Source organism: Lygodium microphyllum, chromosome 19 (genome assembly GCF_053477565.2).
Source record: "Lygodium microphyllum isolate KBCC chromosome 19, Lygodium_microphyllum_v1.1.10, whole genome shotgun sequence".
Taxonomy (NCBI): domain Eukaryota; kingdom Viridiplantae; phylum Streptophyta; class Polypodiopsida; order Schizaeales; family Lygodiaceae; genus Lygodium; species Lygodium microphyllum.
Window position 1 is genome coordinate 58574854 of NC_141153.1, and position 20288 is coordinate 58595141.

The window sequence follows — 20288 nt, forward strand, 5'->3', positions numbered from 1 at the left end:
CACCTCGGGGAGTCATACGACTCGATGATCACTATCAAGGAGCCAAAGCTACTCAAAAGACTAAACAATCGAAGAAGGCTCTTCCACCTAATAAATGTGTAGAAACATGGACTCTATGGTAAGGGCGGGTGACGAAATAGAGGTAGACAAAGGCTCCGATGTAGATCTACACTTCACTCCGAGATGAAGGAGAGAGTATCTCCTCCAACACTTCTCGGGGTGTGAGGTCTTTCCACAATGAGGACATGTGGGATATCCTCTACGCTTCCCCACAAAATCTATATTAGATTCAAAAGATGACTCCAACTTCTTCCTCTTCCCTTTCTTCTACTTGGCATGTCATGTACCTGAAGATAAAGCTGCATAAGCATGGCCATGTGCACGAGCTCCACAAGAATCGACCTCACTGTGACATGCATCCCGCTCAAGCACCAATGGGGCTAGCTCCTTCCAAGTGAGTCTCTCGACTACGAGAGATGAAAAGACTGGTGTAGAACACAACATATGTCGATGACAAAATATGTGAGAGAAGTATCACAACTAGGTCCTTCAAAGAAATGTCTGTACCAAGGGGTGCAAGTTCATCCCGAAGCTCCTCCATCCTGTGGATGTGATCCCTCATTGTGAGGGAATCTACAACAGAAAGCTATCATAGCTTCAACTCAAGAGATAATCAATGCCCAAATATTTGGATTCGGAAGAGAGATGTCAATCTCCTCCAAACCTCTGCAATGGTGCAAATACATCTAACATGCACGAGCACAAAATCTATACAACTCAAAAAGAGAGGAGCGGACTATGACATTCAACTAATCCCAAAAAGCTGTGGAGTCCATGGTTACACCATGAGAATCCCCAATAGGTCAAAGTATAGGGACAGTAACAAAATCCCAAAGGTCATAGTTGTCGAGGATGCACTCCATGCGGCACAACCATAGAGGGTAGTTCGTCCCATCCAACTTGTTGGATGCAAGTAGAGAGGGTAGGACTAGCACCTACACAAGAGATGTCATCAATGCCAATCGAGGACTAGAAGCCCCAAAAGAATATAGTGGGAAAGAGGGATAGGGTGGTGGTTGGTCCGAATCATCCCGAACCACACAATCCCCCAAAGCATACACATTGGCCATAGATGTCCTTCAATAAAGTACCTGCAAGAAAACAAAGAAGATGTTGCCATTATGAAAAATGACCAATAAGAGGTGTCCTCGGGGGTAATCGGAGTCTGTTGAGCCGTGGTACAAAAGAAGACTGACTTAGGCAAGGTATAGCAGGGAGTATCCAATGTCGAAGGGAACACACAATGCCAGCCAAAAAGAGGGAGAAGTAAATGCAGAGGAAAACAGATCTTCAGCCTGTAATTGCAGCCACTGGTAAAGGACCAAGAATGCTCAAAAAGGGTGAGCCTGCAATAAACGCAAATCTTCCCTGCTGCTTGCCTGAAAAAGAGGCCACCTAGGTCTCAATGGTCACCCATGTCAGTAGCATGCTGCCCAGGTTTGTATGATGCTGCCCAAGTCTGTATCTGCCGCCCAGGTCAGCTGAAGGTCACAGCACAGAAAACAGGGCTTTTGATTGATACGCAGCCTCCCCTGGACAACACGCAGCAGGAGAAGGGCTGACATTAGCCCTGAAGCAAAAATGAAGAGGCAGATGAGCTGCCTGCATGAAAAGGCAGGTAATGAAAGGGTGTGTTCCTGCAGAAATTGTGCCGTCCAGTCCAGCAGACCCAAAACAGAGCAGACAGAGGGTGTTTCTTCCAAAACACAAGCCTGAATGAGCAGTAAACAGGCCGCCCAGCCTAGTAGAAGCTGCCCAGGTGCATAACACAGCCTGTTATGGGCTGAAAACAGGCCGCCCTGCACAGATTGATGCCAAAAGCAAGGTCTACAACGTGTGTGGATGGTGCCCAACTGGGATTTTTGCGGACAGCATGCTCCTCTTCGAGATCTCTGGCTTCCACGTGAGGCTTTGATACCATGTGAGAGTGCACAATGGATAGACTCTAGAGGAATGTGAACAAGGAGAGGAGGAGACAAATAGAGAATGCAAGTGAGAGAAGGAACAATGTGACTGCCATGGCTGAAGGTACAAGGCTGCAATGGTCAGCCCCAACATGCAGCTTTACCCAGTAGTGTGGGTGCCAGACGGTAGCAAGGGGATGAGAGAATGAGAAGGGTTAGCTGATCACGAAGGATCAATGATGGATAATGAGAGTGGGGGGGCTGGCTGATCATGAATGAAGAGGGCTAGGTGATCACAAAGGATCAAAGATGGATAATGAGAGTGGGAGGGCAGGCCGCCTATATACAAACAAACTAGGGCTACAATTGGTAATAAAGTGGCCACAAGACAACCAAAAGTGCCAAAAAGAAATGCACTAATATGCCCTCCATGCAAAGTGCCTAAAACACATAAAATGATAGACGAATAAAATGACTGAGCTCCTAATGTCCTCATCTGACTCAAACTAAGGCTCACAGGTAGGAGATGACCACACAAGACTACTAACAACAGCTTCAAAGGTATGCAAAAGTTTAGGACTCTAATTGCTTCAAATAAGAGTGTGAGCATCACAAACAAACACACACACACACACACACATAGAGAGAGAAGTGGTCGTATTAAGTCTTAGCATCTTCTAAGAGACCTTAAACATGCATAGGACAAGATGACAAAGTATTGTAACTTGACTTAAAGTGCAGTAAATACAAGTGATGCATTAGTACCCCCAAAACCAAATGAGTTCGTCAATACTGCATATACAGGCCTTTCTGTTGCTCTGGTCAATGGTGTGAACTCCCTTTCAAAGACCGGATCCGGGCTTTCCACATTTAAAGTTGGAGGAATAACACCCTGGATGGACAGTCACATTAGATGGCAAATCAAGAACTTCCACTTTTTAAGCATTATACATTTTACCACAGCACAAGTTGCTTAAAATGCAGTTTCCAGCCTCTTTAAATTACATCTCTATGAACTTAAACCAAGATTTTTGCACCCCTTGTGGGTGTCTATGTGCTGTATCTCACTTTTTGAAGAAAGAATTTTAAAAAGTAATTTTCCCAAAGCTTCATAAAAACAGTATCCCTGACTTTAACTCTTAAAGGTATAGTTGAATGCCAATGGCAATTCCTTAAGATGCTAGTTGCTATGCAAAAGCATGTACCAACCCATTGTTAATGATAGGAAAGAGGCTCCAATCAACCCTGATGTGAATCAGTAGGGATTAAGTATGCCACCACTCTAGGAGGGCTGGAGTATCTCCTATAAATGGCCTGTGTGCAACTGTGGGCTTCCAATGACTGTATCACCTAAGGCTCTGTCATATGGTTGTAATTTTCTGAACATTGGAATTCATATGCAAGAAATGGATGCATGCCCACAGTACTTGAAGTATATCACCTACGGCTCTGTCATATGGTTGTAATTTTCTGGATGTTGGAATTCATATGCAAGAAGTGGATCCATGATTCCTGAAGGGTTCAGAATTGAACCATTCAGGATGCTCAGACTACTACCAGGGTCTTGGGAAGAACTAGGCAGTTCTAGAACTCATTCCAATCATACAGTTTGGCATGTACATAGAGCTAGATGTGCAGCGTCCTACAGATGGGGCCCTTGCACCCAATCCATTTGTGTTATCTGGCAAACCATTGGCATGGCTACATGGACCAACATATGGGGACCATAAAAAGAGACACAGTTTACCAAAAATTCAATAAGGGACAGGACATGTTTACTTCTTAATGCCAACATCTAGACCACAATGGAATCATCACACCCTGTATTTAGTGTGGACTACTAACAAATTTGACTTACGTTAAAGGAATTCTTTCCAATTTAAGGGCTTTCTCCTTCTATGTCCAGCCACTGTCTGTATGATTGTGAATTCGCTCTCTTAACTGGGAGTCTCTTATTTAGAACACGGGAATGTAGTAAAATCAATATTTGCTACATTGCCAATATAGAAAGCACAGAACATTATTCTTACATGATGAACAGTTAGCACTGAAAAGATAGCCTCAACAGCTCCCGCTGCTCCCAGTAAATGACCTGTTGCGCCCTGGTTTCCCAAACATAAAGAATTGAAAGGCAGGAAAAGAAATATTCTTAAGGTTGTAGCTGCTAAGTTATTTCTTTAAAGAGAAATTGTACCTTAGTCGATGATAAAAGCAAGTTTCCAGAGAGTGCATGCTCAGCAAATAATGCTTTTATTGCTCTACCTTCCACAGCATCCCCTAAAGATATCATTGGGTTTGAGCTTTGACCAGCACAATGAGAAGTGAAAAAAGTTTAGAATTGTAACTTAGTTATACCCAGGGGTGTGGATGTTGCATGTGCATTGACATAGTCCACTTGTTCTGGCCTCAACCCTGCCTGCAAAAAGAAACAGCAAAAATTAGACATCTAAAGGAAAGAAACATAATTACAAAAGGTGCAACAACCAGGCAGTCACGGCACTAACTCCCCTCCCCAAACTCAGCTTTATATGAATTGAGTTAGCAAAATAGTCATTCCCTTGAAGTCCCAAGAGCAAGGACTTGAAGCCTAAAAAATTTGTAAGGACCCACCCCTTAGCAGTTTCTTCTCTTGCCAATTGTGAATACCCACCAATTCTATGATCACAAGGAGTTTTGTGACAAGATCCTTGATGTGTAAGGATAGCTTTTAGACAGCATTCAGCCAGTGGATCAATCGTTTGCTATGACTTAGCCCTGGAAGGCAACAGTCACTGAACCAACTTGTTCTCCTCCAGCACCATGACCGACATTTGCAACGCCATTGACTGTAGCAAATAAACAATGGCTCCATCCACACTAAGGCTAGCTGTAGTGAACCAAGAGGCTGTTTCTCTGCCACTATCAACTGTCTTTAGGGATTTAGGGGCTTCTCTTTTTTTCATAATGAGTGTTTATATTATATCATATCAAATCACAAAAGAATTACAATCCGGCGCCTTCACATGTTATCCTCATAAACACGGTACCAGCACAGTAGACTATGTTCTTGCCCCACCGACGTTGGTATCTTACATCTAGGACCTCTCACTATCCCCACGCCTTCTCGGAGTTGCAGTGGATCATGCCTACCTATCATTCACCATCGACCTCCAATTCACTGACACGCAGACCCATCATGCAGCTCACTGACACCCGAGATACCTCTTTTCCAGAGAGACAAAGGATACCTATGAGGCGGAGATCCTTAGATTGTTACATGATCCAGACCCCGACATTCCATTACAGGAGCTGACTCAGCAATTCAGTGAGACCCTTACACATCGCTGCAGATGTAGCCTTCCCACACTCATGACCCACACAAAGAGCCTCCACCGGGGGGACACCTCGGAACAGCTGGTATGATGAAGAGTGCCGAGAGACCAGAGCATGGTTACAGAGAGAGATAGCACTGGGGTCCACTACCCACAAACAGGCACAGATACTCTTTAGACACCTCACACAATGGAAGAAGAGAACATTCTTGGCCAAGCTAGAGCGAGACCTATATTAGTTATTCTTGAGCTAGGACTCTAGAGAGGCTTCGAGGCTTTTTAGAGAGCATTGCCCGACCACACCTATTACGTCCACCGCTATATGGGAAGAGTATGCAACTAGTCTCTATATTGTGGAGGGTCAGTCACCTCTTCCTGACCCACTTGAGCCTTGTCCAGAGACCACCACTTTCTTTACAGAAAGTAGGATCCGAGAGGCCATTGACAGACTTAGCAGAGGAAAGGCACAAGATCATGATGGACTAGTAGCCGAGCACTTGATCCATACTAGAGATTTGGTGGCAGGATTCCTAGCTTACATGTTTAACAGAGCCATGTGTGAAGGCCTACCAGAAAACTGGAGCACGAACACTATTGTGCCTATCCTCAAGTCAGGGGACCCTACTCTACCCAGTAACTATTGGACTATCATGGTTGGGCATACATTGGCTAAGTTATATGCTTCCATCCTTGAGCATGAGTTAAGCAGGTGGGCAGAGATGTGGGGTCTTAGAGCACAGGGACAGGCTGGCTTTAGGAGAGGCTTCTCCACATTGGATCACATCCTCACACTCAGGGCGATCATTGAGGAGGGAAGGACCCATGGCCGACAGACCTAGTGCTGCTTTGTGGACTTCCACAAAGCCTTTGACACAGTACCGAGAGACAGGCTGATACATAGATTGCATGCCATGGGAGTACCGAAAGAGCTCAGTTGGGGTATTTTGGCACTATATGAGAGAGTTGTGGGCAGATGCACAGATGTCGGCCTAGTTTGAGCTGCATGGCTTTAGCATGGACAAGTTACCCCCCTTCCAGTACTCCCTTGATGCACCATCTCTTGATCTGGGTAGGTTAGAGATTCGCAAGATCATCATAATGGATCTTACCCAGTTGGATATCAGACGAACATGGTTGAAGCCAGGGCAAGAGCTAGGGACAAAGATGGCTTTCTACCGCGAGCATTTCCTTCATACTACAGATGATGGATTTATTGCTCGCCCGAGATACATGGATACCCACCTTTCCCATGGGATCAGATGTACTATTGGCCAGTTGCGCACCTCCTCACATCAGCTAGAGATTGAGACTGGCACATATAGATCATCCCATCAGAGGAGCGCGTATGCCAGATATGCCAGTTAGAGCCAAAGACAGAGGAGCACTAATAAATCACACAGAAAGGACAGTAGGAGTAGAGTAAACAATAGCCAACCAGGGAGCAGTAATATCTGGAAGAACCAAGTCAGTTGACATCATAGAAGAGATTTGCCATAACACTAAACCACGCACAGGGGCCACATGCCCATGGATGCCCAATGCTGAATCAAAAATAAAGGCATTCCGAGTACCCCATATATGCCACAGGGCTGTCCATCTAAGGAAATGAAAAAGGCAAGAATAATCTAAATGCAAAGAAGACATAGAGGACATATTTCCCATAATCCATGAATGGGCTGGTATGTGGTGCTAAGTCGCCGAGAATCACACTTGGGAAATGAAACTCCAGATCTGTCGAGCAACAAGGCAAGAGACAAAGAGGTGAAACAATGTCTCATCACATGTAGTGCAGAAAACACGACCTACAGAGATCTTTCGAGCATGGAGCACATCTCCCGTTGGAAGACCCCCAATAAGTAGCCTCCACATGAACACTTTACCCTGATACGGAACCTTAGACTTCCAAAGCTGGATAAATCTTTCTCACCGCTTCTTTTTGCTATCCTGAAGATGCCATTATTTATTAACTTTCCCAGTGACCCATCTCTTGGCTTCCACCATCTGATAATATATCTAATTAGCTGACCTTTTCTCAAAATCATCAAGAAGCACAAACATCCAGCCACGCCATGGATACAATGGCTGTAATGCAGGCAAAGGAGAGAACCTCAAAAGACTGTCCCGTATGGATGACCAAATGTCACTATATGCACGGGGCACCCTAAAGTACTCGCAAATACGCCTGAAAGAATAAATAAGGGACTGCCCAAGAATAACACCGTCAAGGACTGTCTTCAACCCCAACCAAGCCATCCGATTAAACTTGTCTCATTGCAAATCTTTATGCGGCCAATCCAACAACCTTGAAGAAGCTTGCGCAAATTTTTTTCCTTACGAATATCAAGAGGGCGTTAAACTGCAAACCATAGCATCTCTGCCAGGATGCAATCAAATGAGAAAGGAGAAAAAACTGGGAAACCTTAATAGGCCTCGTGGAATTAAGCACATGCCACCAGGAAGCATGAATAACTGTGCTACTATGAGAAATGCATGTCTTTTCTATGAAGAATTTGACAATATCTAACCAAGGATGACTCTATATACATAGAGCCTGCAAAAGGGATAGCCTCCTCAAAGCGGTCATATGCAAATTAGCATCCAACAAAGCTGCACCCCCCATTCTTTTCGGAGTAGTCACATGCTGCCAATAAATCCATACCTCACCCAAACGATTGCCTTTCTTTTTCCACATCATGAATTTGATAGGCTAAACCAATTTCAAAAGGGACTTCTTAGTCCAAGGAAGCAATGGCAAAAAAAACGAAATCATATTGATCATAATGCATTGAGCAACTTTTAGTCTGACAAGTAGAGGCCAGCTCTGAGATTTCCAATACATGAACCTATCATGAATCCACGAGGCCATCCAATCTAGCAAGGCACGGGGGGCTACCTCCACACCAATAGGATATCCCAAGTGTCTAGTTATATTGCCGCTTGGGATCGCAATTCCATTCCAGCCCAAGGCCTACAGATCATTCTCCTTATAGGAGAGAAGGGTAGATTTCTAAGTATTAATATGAAGCCCCAATGCCAAAGCAAAAAGATTCCACCCCACCATTGCCCGATTAACATTAGTGTGATCAACCTTGAGGAACATAAAAGAATCATCTGCCAAAGATTGACCCACAAGCTGGGCACCGTAGGAAAGAGATATGCCAACTATCTCACTTTGAGCTGCCAACTTATCCAATAATGAGAGCATCGGGTGAGTTACCAAAGCAAACAACAAAGGGCTGAGAGGACAGCCTTGCCGAAGAGACCGAGATAAGGCAATTTTCTCTGTAATCCCTCCATTAAGAGTAATACGAACGACAGCACCCTCACTAATGATATCAACCAAAGAAATCATACGGGGAGCAAAACCCATTGTAGACATTAATTACTGCAAAAAAGACCAGCTAGCATGATCAAATGCCTTCTCAATATCGAGCTGAAGCATAACAACCTGCTGGCCAGAAGCTTTGACATAGTCAATTGCCAGTTGAACATTCAAAATGTTATGCATTATATTCTGACCTTTAATGAAACCGTATTGATGTGGATGAACTAGGTGCGGAAATACTTTCTCCAATCTGTTGGCAATAATTTTGGAAAAGATTTTATATAAAGATCCCATGATAGAAATGGGTCTCCATTGTTTCAAAGAGGTTGGAGAGGGAACCTTGGGCAACAACCTAATGACAGTAGTCTTCCAATCTGAAGGCATCATACCAGAATTCCACACTTGCTGGCATAGGCAAGTTAATGCGTCCTTAAGCAATTCCACATGGGCTGAAAACAGCTCATTAGGAAGCCCATCCCAGCCAGGACTTTTCCTTCTCGAGGCAAGTGGGACAGCACTTCTTCCACTTCATCTTTTGAAATATCAGCCTCCATTTAGTTCACCCATTCTGGTTTGACTTGATTACTAACCAGGTCACAAATATATCTTCGAGTAGAGAACATCGGAAAGAATCTCTTGGGGACCCAACAAGGACCTATAAAAGTCTACACTCATCCGAATGATGGAGGCAGGATCAGTCACCATAACACCTTGCCCATCCTTTAAGCGCACAATATTTTCCCGGGCATATTCTGATGCAGATGAGCAAAAATTTGATGAGTTTGACAGTTATTATCGTGTAAAGCTTTGGCTCTGGCCAGCAATTTGTATTTTGCATATTCCTCTTCCTGAAGAGATCGAACCCTACCTTTCAACCATTCAATGAATGTGAGCAAGTCATCATTGGAATGAGATTGGAATCCCCAGACTGACACACAGACAAGGAATGGGCCAATAAAGATTGGGCATGCTACAATTCAGCTCGAAAAGAGGAAGCATGCTGAATACCATATTTTCGGGATAACACTCACGCATTATCCCTAAAAACCGCCCATGCTTCCATCCCTCCAAATAGGACCCTCGAGCTAAAAGAAGCTATCAGTTGCTAAACACCATCCAAAAACTGGTTTTGCTGCAGGAAATATTGATTAAAGCAAAGAGGCAGACGAGCAAGGAGAGCCTTAAATGCATGAACAAGTCTGTGGCTCATTTCCAAGACCAAAGGATAATGATCTAACAAAACATGCTATCTTTCCACCCACATATCAATGACTGCAGGAAGAAAAGAATCACTCTAGCAAATGCAAGGACCACATGTCCTGTTTCAAAGACACCGCTACAAGAGCATCCCAAGGCTGTCTCTCAGGACCATCCATAACTGAATGCAGAGAAGTCGCCTGATCCCCAAATACACATGCATTAAAATCACCCATGACAAAGCCTTGACGGGCCATGGCAATGCAATGCAGGTCATCCCAAAGCTGACGGCGTTCCCTTGCAGTAGGAGCATACACGCCTACAAGCCACAAAACCTCTCCCTCATAAATTATTTCTAGAATCACAAACTGTCCCCAAGGATCCTGAGAAACCAACAATGGTTGCAAGGAGGATTTGACGGCCAACATAACTCCCGATTTAAGCAGAGCTTCAACACTAAAAAAGACCGCATAATCCTTGTATACATAAGAAGATCCAGCCAAACCATGCTTTTTCTACTCCACAACACAAAAAACATCTCAATTTCCAGCTAACACAACTTTCCACAACCGATATTTCTTGTTGCCCGAAGAAATACCTTTCACATTCCACAAAGCAATTTTCATGATCAATATCACAAATGAGAAAAACTACTGAACCACCGCTTTCCTCTTCCCTTTTACATCAATAGCCTTGGCATCTTGGAATCTCTCCATTTCACTTCGGATAACATCTACAAGATTTGCCCTCTGCAAACCTGCAATCGAAGCACGAGAAGGAAACTGCAGTTGCTGGGAACGGAAAACATCCGGAGGAGGCACAAGCCTCCCACATGCATCGAAGCGCAAAGCAGAACAATAAGTCCTTTTATCTTCCACTGCCGAATCATGCGAAGATTGAGGTTTCATATAAAACCCCCTATCTCTGCATTGAAAGGTCTGAGTGATTGGGGGCGGTGGCCGAGCAAGAATCCTATCTAGCATTACAATGAACCATAGTGATCCAAGAATCCTCCTGAGGAGACAAATTCCGCACAACCGCAAGCGAAGCATGCTCCCCACTAATGTGGGAAACATCCTTCTTACCTTCATCACGACCATGTTGGAAGAGCTGCTCTGGATCAGCTACTGGCTGCTGAATCATCTGATGAGGGTGGTGGTCTTGCATTTCCATGTCTGGATCCATAGGGCGCTGCACTACCTCCGTATTTTTGTCGCATTCCGAAATGAAATGGCCCAACTAGTCACATCTGAAACAATGTCTTGCAAAAGTATCCCATTTCAACACATACACCAACGTTTGTAACCCTGGGATCTCAAAACGAAATTTTGTCAAGTGAGGTTTCCCTGTATCCCAAAGCATACATGCCCTATTTCTATTGCGGGAAGCCAGCCGAGGTTCCACCAAAAACTCCCCAAGGGTTCTCAAAACCAAAGGGAGGAGTCTCCAGAGATGTGCAGGAAAATCGACCACCTCTACCCAAATTGGGCATGCCTGTCTCAGCACCTCCTAAAGCTCAGCCATGGGCCTCCAAGGGACCACACGAACTAGCTACCCATCCACAAACAAAGGAATGCATTGCATAATAAGAGCCTATACTTCCACCTCAAAGAACCCCTTCGGACCATCATAAATCTCTTCAACCAGGGGGACCTGCATGCGCCCTGAAGCATCATCTGAGCACTATTCAAAATTGACAAGCATGGACTGCAGCCAAGAACGAATTCTAGAGATCAAAGGAGTCCTTCCAGTAAAATAGAATATGAATGCCCTCTCATGGAAAGCAGCAATCTGCTATAAGACCAGGTCGGTTCCCATGACTACAACTACTTGACCCCCATCCGGTAATGAGTTAGCTTTACCCTAATTAACATGGACATAATCCGACATAAGATGATTGGCAGTGGCTAGAATGAACTGAAGATACCCATCACGCTGTGAGCACAAAACATGCACCTCTCGCTGAGGCCGGCTGAGGCCAAATTGGGGGGCCTAAAACCAGTTCTTCAACCGACATCCTATGACGTTTGCCCATCTCATCACCGTCCAGCAATGACCCGAGTTCTTCAGCCAACGAATCACCATCCGAGTCTGCCAAGTCTTTGTCATTCCCTTGCCCAATCTATTGATCAAGAAAGGCTATATTGATACCATTAGATTCCTGCAGATTTTCCATAGCAGAACCAGATGCCAATCACAAATGCCTTTCTGAACCCTAACTAGAGAAGTCCAAGCTGAGCTAGGACTACCTCCTTCTGGCACTGCGTGGAAACTGTCTGCGTAGGTGCAGAAACAGTGGACAGTCTATAGCTGTCTTTTAGTCTAGCGCTGACTGGAAACCACAGTTTGATTCAAGGGAGGGGAATGCTTACGATCGTCGAATTCGATGAAACGCCCCCTGGTGATGATGATCTCCCGACTGATCAGGAGTAAGCCATCAGTACCACACGAGATCGTGAGGGCAGAATTGGGAGCACCACCTATAGTGGCAAAGGCCCTATCCCAGACGACGGTGACTTTCCTACATAGGCTTTGGAACCTACCGCGACACAAGTACTCCTGTCTCGCACTAGAATCATCCAAACAACTTGCATCGCAAGGGGACACTAAATGCTGGTATGCCCATACTCAGGCCTAGCTACAGTTGCATGGGCTATACATGGACCACCTCCCGCCCCTACAATATAGTCTGACTCCCCCCACCTGCCGAGAGGAGCTGAACCGCGTCATCAAGGCGGATATTATTCAACTACACATAGCCAGGACATGGGTGTTATAGGCCGAGGATCTGGGGAAGAAGATGGCCTTCTACCGAGAGCACCTCCTACACCTCACACCTGACGGCTTCATTATACGCCCGAGATACATGGATGTATACTTGTCCCATTAGGTCTGAAGTGCCATCGGGCAACTCCGTACGTCATCACACCAGCTATGGATCGAGACACGCAGATACGGAGCGGACTCTCTCCCCCCAAAGGACAAGATCTGCCAACTCTATCAACTAGAGCCAGAGACAGAAGAACATAGATACCCAATGTACTATGAGATCAGAGGCCACTTCCATTGTCTCTTCAAGGAGGGATTTGGGCCACTCTCCCAAACACTAGACTTCCCCAACCAGAAATGCCTTGGGCTGACATAGAGACCACCTTCTACAGGTCTAGGACCAAACAGTGGGGAACACACAACAATGCACCCTCCAAGATTTCTACAGACCCTCGGCCACCCCCTCTACAACAAGGACTGTTGTCAACCGACCAACGGCCCCACCCCGAGGAGTCACCTTGGATAGAGCTACAGAGAGAGGCAGAGCTCGCTGCCCACACCCAACAGGCCCACACCCCTGCAGGAGACATCACCTACAAATATAGTGGATACTCCAACGCCATTGGGGAGCCATACCCTACCGCTTCAGCCTCTCCATGCTAGACAGGCCCATGCAGGACATCTTAAGATGACCACACTCCATGAGCAATTCCACACTGCACTTGAAGTGCATCTAGATTGTATCGAGTCTATATACCATTTTGTACCTACTCATCTAGTTCACAATAACACTAGATAGTAGCTTTACTGGGACTTGGAAAACTTCCCACACATTTTGTATGTAACCTTTTGGTCTCATAGGCCAACTTCACTCTCATACACACAAAGGAACTTTGAGATCTCAAGGAGACCAATTAGGATAGTAGTGGGTCATGCCATCTTGACCCTTACAATCTCTTGCAGGCACATGAGAGACACAATACCATATCTTCCCAAGCACCCTAGATACCACTTTGCAAAAGGGGACTTCAAATATATACAGTAGCTCTTTGCATGATAGATTACAAATCCTAGATTTGAGCAGATTGCTAGAGGAATGAATGAAGGATTTGGTAGAGACCTTACATATTTCAACTATGTACACATTCCCACACACCTTGCCCCCATGCAATGCAACCCCTCAAAATGATTGGATGATGATGAGTGCACGGACACTCGCACAGGCCTACAAAAAGAGATTGCTTTGGGCATTTTGACACATTGCCAAGTAAGGATGCTCTTAAGATGCCTTGTGCGGAAGAAGTAAGACTACTTGGCAAAAGTTGAGATAGAGATACTAATTATTTTTGGGACGGGATACCAAAAGAGCATGGAGTATGTTTTATGAGAGATAACCCCCCGTACATATTACATCTCTTGATGCTTGGTCCCATTATGGGAGATAATTGTACAGTGTACTGAGACAAACACCCATGTAGCCTCCAAAAGTGCATAGGCCAACACAATGCTTCTTCTTCAATAGTAAGATAGCCAGAGAGGCGATCGACATACAACAAAATGGGAGAGCATATCTAGTGTTAAAGCACTTTTTACATGCATGTGACATAGTGGCAGCCATATTGGCATATATGTCCAATAGAGCAATAAGTGAGGGGTTCCCTAGAATCTGGTAAACCATACTATGGTCCTACTCTTTAATTAAAAAGCAGCGACCCTTTGGTTCCCAGTAACTACATGACCATCACGATCAGCCACACACCAGTCAAGATATACAGATCTCTATTGGAGCATGCTCTCAATGCATGCGTGACGATGCAAGTAGGAGAGCATAGGGGCAGGCCGGTTTTAGACATGGATACACCACATTGGTTGGACCATACCCTCACACTCAAGGAAATGATTATGGAGGGCCAAGCTCGAGATAGGAGGATTTTTTGTTGCTTTGTGGATTTTTGTAAGGCATTTGACACAATACCTCAAGCACGTTTCATGCAAAGATGGCAAGAGATTGGAGTGCAAAGGATATGCGGCGGAGCATCATTATACAAGAGAATGACATGACATATACACACACCTAGAGGGGTGTCTAAGAGGATTGACAACACCATAGAAGTAAACCAAGGATGCCCACTTTCACCCATAGTATTTGGACTATACATAGACAAGGTACCTAACTACATCGATAAGAGAGGTGGAGTTGGAGCTAGCCTAGCTAGAGTGTTAATATCGACATTATTATATGTTGATGATATTGCACGCATTTCAAGCTCAACAGAGGGCTTGCAGTGTCAGATAGATGCACTACATGCCTTTTGTAGTTATAGAGATCTCACAGTGAATCTTGGAAAAACCAAGGTCCTAGTGTTCAACACTTCGGCACTATGGTTGACTATATCTATATATCTATTCACATTCTGTGGAGATGCAGTGGAGCATGTGAGACAGTATGTATTTTTGGAAGTCACATTCTCACGCCCAATATTTTCACTGAGGGGAGCTGAGGGCCGGTTGGCAAGAGGCTATGTAGCAGTAGGGGCCCCTGAGAGTCAGATTCAGGGACCTTGCACCAAACTATGGTTGTTTGAAACTCTAGTCATGCTTGCTCTTCTATATGGAGCTGAGGTTTGGATTGCAGCCTATACCACAGACGACCCACTGATTAGATTGGCCCAAAGAGAGACAATTATGATGGCTCAGATGTCACATAAGGGCCATTGACAATGATAATATCACACATGATCAAGAGTAAGCCCTCCACCCCACACCCTATCATCATCTTACTGCAGTGACTTTCTTATATAGATTATGGGAGCTCTCACACCCAAGATATCTAGCATTGACCTCCTCCAAATAGCCAGTAGCGACGGGTGAGAGGAAATGTTGGGGTACTCATAGATGGCCACTTGGATGAGCTTACATGGGCAGCTGGCTCCTATCTTTTGACTATAGCATGGATTGTCCTATACATCCTCTCAACCAATTTGAGTTGGATTCCGTCATTAGGGCTGACATTCTCAAAGTTGATACTAGGAGGACCTAGATCTAGCCGCCTCTCTACGACCAAAGATGGGGTTTTACCGCGGCCACCTCCCACATCTCTCTAAGGATGGATTTATTGTCTAACCACAATGTATGGACATGCACTTCTCCCATGGTTTGCAAACTGCTATTGGTCAGATGTGCACCTCCTCCCAATGGCCGAGGATAGAGATAGGTAGATGGACAGATATTCCAACAAAGGATAGAATATATTAGCTTTGTAGCCGACAGCCCGGATGACGGAGCACTGCATATACAAATGTGTGGTCTACTATGACATATGGGGAGGGTATCATTGCCTCTTCTGTGCGAGCTTTGGACCTCTCCATTGATCAATCCATTCTTGGAGGGAGGGAAGCTGATGAAAGCCTGTCAATAATTTTATTTGTATATTTTGATAGTAAATATCTGAAAAGGCTTTTTGTTGATTTTGGGCCGGGGGCCGTTTGAGGGGGGGGGGGGGGGGGGGGGGGAGGGGTGGTGGTGGTGGTGGTGGTGGTGGTGGTGGGGCAGGAAGATACAAGGCTGATGGAATACCATCAGGACCAAATGCTTGTATTGTCTTCTATATTTGATCATTCTATGAAAATTGAGACTTTTATGAAGTGTTAAGTTGATAATAGTGTTCATTTAAGGGTACTACAAGCCATGTTGCACCCTGCTTGCAACAAAAATAAAGATGAGCAGCCCTGTTGTATCCATAGATGAGTTGAGGGTATGATTTTTATAGGTTGATTCAAGTAACATAAGCATGCCCTCTAGGGTAAGGATTTCAAGCTGTGAGTGATAAGCATATTGCTGAAAATATATAAGCATTGTTTTTGTATTTCCACGATAAACTCTCATATTGAGCTGGCTAGTTATAATATGCAAGGCACATGTAAGGATCTATGTCAGAATGTAAAAAAAACCAAAATTTAGTTTCTTGCACACTGTCGAGAATACACTAGAAATTTCTGACGGGAACGTACACCTCATGGTGTCAAATCATCAATCCTCTCAAAATCCCCACGAGAGAACGCTCAACCCCGTCACGTCGCGCAAGCTACCCCACCCGCTCCATCTGATCGTTGCATCCTGCCGGATCAGCGCCATCGCTAGCGCCACCCCCCCCCCCCCTTGCCATCGCCAAGACCATCGCCACCCCCCCCCCCCTCGTCAGCGCCTGCGCCCCATCCCCCTCGCCTTCGCCAGCTCCCTGCGCCACCGCCTGCGTCTTCCGCACCGCCTGCGCCCACCCTGCCCCCTCCGCCTACGCCCACCTGCCACCACCACCCCACCCCCCCCGGCACCTGTCCCGCCCGTCCCAGCCCCGTTGTTTCTCCCCTGGCCGCCGCCCCCGCCCCCGCCCCCGCCTATCTTTTCCTCCCTCCAAAACCCCCCCGCCCCCGCATGCTATCCTGCCTGGAGGCCTGGCCCTTTGTCAAACTATCACACCACCGCCATCGAAAACAAAAATCCCCGCCCCCCCCCCCCATCTCCTGTTGCTCCCTCCCCCTGCAGCAATTCCCCCTCCAGTAGCACAGCAGCGTGATAAGTAGGTTCTCCCAGAAGGAACGCGCAATGAAAACCTATGGTCAGACGCCGGCGCACTCAACGAGTGCCCCCCAGTAAAACACCTTGCACGTAGTCCTCTTTGAGGAGCAGCTCTTAGCCGTCCGAGATAAGGAGCTGGAGCTAATGGAAACAGCGATTTATCGTTAGGTAGTAGGACATTCCCCAGCCAGGGCCCAGCTTCGAGACTGGCTTCACTCCGCGCTGCGCATCGGCACAGCGCAGATCATGGAGGCGGTCTTATTGGGCCAAGGGATCTTCATGGTCCGGCTCAGCTCGACAGACGCAGCTCGCGAGCTACTCACCAGTTCACCATATGCATCCACGAAGGGGGTCATATACATGGTCCCTTGGTATAGTGGCTTTACTGTGGAGGCATTTGCACTCCACAACAGGTTTCTTCGGCACACACCCGGTCACCCTTCTTTTCCCCGGCCTGGCGACTGAGTATCGCTAGTTGGTGGAAGACTTTGGACGGCTCTTCGGCACTGTCCTTCCTGCACCTTTCGCGGATGCAGTGACAGCACAGCAGGAGTCCCAAAGGTACGGGTGGCAGTGAAAGAGGTCAAGAATATCCCACAGTTCCTAGAGATTGAGACAGGCGGGCACTCCTTTAGGCAGCAAGTCATTGTGACTGGGCAAGTAGGGCAGTGCCTGCGCTGCCATGACTTTGGGCATCAAGCAACAGTTTGTACGCGTTTCGGAGCCAAGGTGGCTCCGCCCACACGTCCGCAGGTGGACGCTGACAGTTTCACACGGGTCTAGAGACGACAAAGAGGGAGACGGCAAGGAGGGGCGAAGCCAGCTCCTCAAACCTAGCCTCGTCAGCAGGGTGTTGGCGAGCGAGCGACCCCCTCTCGGCAGAACACTCCACAGCCCCCCCCTATCCGTCCCACCCGATAGGACCGCAACCCCCCACATTCTCCACCCGTGCCACAAACTGTCTCGCCTAAGTTCCCACAGCCAGCCCCCCCCCCCCACATCCCATGTCCCCCTCCCCCCACATCCGCCATGCATCTCCATCCATCCCTTGATCCCTCGATCCTCTTCCCCCCCATCACCCCCCCTACCGAGCACCCCCCCTGATTCGCACCCAGGTCAGGTGAACCCCCCCAGACCCACCCCCCCTCCTCCCACAGGAGGTGATGAGCCACACACACCTACCCCCTCCGCGCACCAGAAGTTTTCCCCCTCCCACACAGCCACCAGCTCATCCACCCCTGCCACTCACTACACTTTCCCGAGACAGGCACAGCTGTTGCCACAAGAGTTCTTCCACAGTGGCCCATGGTCCTACCTGCGAGTTGCAGAGCGCGGAGAGTTCCCACTACCTCTAGAGGTGGGGATCTTCATGGTTCGTAAGTCAAGGAGGGGCAAGGTCCACCTACTAGCACCACCAGATGGACCAAACTACACCTTTTTCTTCAGTCCTCTTACTCAGAGGAGTGGACGACTACATAGATTGAGGAGTTGAAGAGTCAGGTGGCGGATCACATCTCCCAGTGGATGGGAGATGAAGGATTAGCACTGTTTGCACAACAGTGGCCAGATTGCATGATGGACATTAACTAGTGGGCTGGTGCCGAGGTCCCACACTTGAGCATTATCTTTCGAGCCCCTCCACAGTGGAGAGCTCCGAGGGACGTAATCAAGTGGCCCCCGGCACAAGCGGCCTGTTTCTACCACTGTACAGAGTCGCAATTTTCAGCATGGCTGATAGATACATTGATAATACCACCTGGAGCATCTATCACCCCTATGGTCCAGCCAAGGGCCACCATGGGGGACTGGAGTTCACCATCTAGACCGGCGGCAAAGCGCACTTGCATGCCTCGCAGTCTCTCCTCCTCATCAACAGCATCCACACTGAACAGATGCATGTTTGGTCAGTCACAGGTTTCCCCATGAGCTTACATCTTGCATCCTGGAATGTGAACAGTCTCCACTACAGTGGGGCATGTGGTTCCAGGAAGTTGATTGTTCGGTAGGAGTTGCAGCCTGCCCTTGCTAGACGAATCGACATCTTCCTTCTGCAGGAGCACAAGCTCACCCTCACCCAGGCTCAGCGGGTTGGGGAGGTACTTTTGGGCAGCTCGCACACTTACTGGGAGCACACCATAGGTGTCCACCGCAGGAATGGAGGCATATGCACCTCTATTGGCCCGAGTCTCACCACTTGTGTACGAGACCACGGGACAATAGTGGCAGGAAGGGTCCTATGGATCAGACTGGATATTGGGGACTCATGTATTGGAGTCCTCAATGTCTATGCCCCTATGGAGGTTAGGGCACGCAGCAAGTTCTGGGTGGAGATTGCAGCTGGACTCCCAGAGGTGGACTCCTGGATTGTTGGAGGAGACTTCAACAACCTGGAGGCTTTGGAGGACCAGCAGGGCAGAGGAAGAAACTACCAGGGCATGGCTGAGGAGGAGCAGGAGGCATGGCTTGCAGTCGGAGCACGTGATGCTTGGAAAGACCCTGCCTTCCACAAGAGGGAGAGGTCGTTAGACTTCTCCTGGGGATACAGGCGGCTAGGTGGAGTCCTGCTAGAGCGGTTGGACAAGTGTTATGTGGGAGAGTGGGGAGGCTCTCGTGGAGGCCAAACTGAGCAGTTGGCAGGCACCACGTTATCCGATCATTGCCCGGTTCTCCTAACACTTGACCCCCCAGCATCCGCCCTAGATACACGATCCTATCGGATCCTTGACTCGATCTATAGGAGGGAGGAGGTGACGAGACAGATAGAGCAGATTTGGACCAGAGAGTGGGACAGGAGGGACCGGATAGGACAGGAGGGACCAGATAGCAGAGGAGGTTGCAGAGGTCCTAGCCGAGTCAAGCAGAATTTGCCAAGAGGCAGCCATACAGGCCAGGCAGTAGTGTTGGGAGGAGAGAGCACTCAGGCAGGACCTTACAGCCACGCAGAGATTATTGCAGGAGGCACCAGGGGATCCCACCCTCCGCGCACAAGAGGTGCGCGCACGTGCAGCCATTGCTGGCCTAAGGACAGGCGCTCGGAGCTCTCTTTCCGCACCTCAGCAGCCTTTTGGGCGCGGAAGGGGGACATGATGTGCAGGGAGTTCTTCCAAGTGTACCAGCCCCGCATCGCGGGAAAGCAGATACGCAACC

General features: G+C 47.3%; 1 protein-coding gene across 2 annotated transcripts in view; it reads right to left on the bottom strand.

The window, feature by feature from the left end:
- Positions 1-2624: 2624 nt before the first annotated feature.
- Positions 2625-20288, bottom strand: part of LOC148019920 (Beta-ketoacyl synthase) — a 112001-nt gene continuing 94337 nt past the window's right edge. For both annotated transcript variants that reach the window (XM_087700130.1, XM_087700132.1), the window contains exons 11-14: positions 4320-4380; positions 4159-4241; positions 3995-4066; positions 2625-2856 (exon numbers count right to left, since the gene is read on the bottom strand). In XM_087700130.1, the coding sequence (XP_087556256.1) occupies positions 2695-2856; positions 3995-4066; positions 4159-4241; positions 4320-4380 (378 nt within the window). In that variant the 3' untranslated portion in view covers positions 2625-2694. The remainder of the gene's footprint in view (positions 2857-3994; positions 4067-4158; positions 4242-4319; positions 4381-20288) is intronic.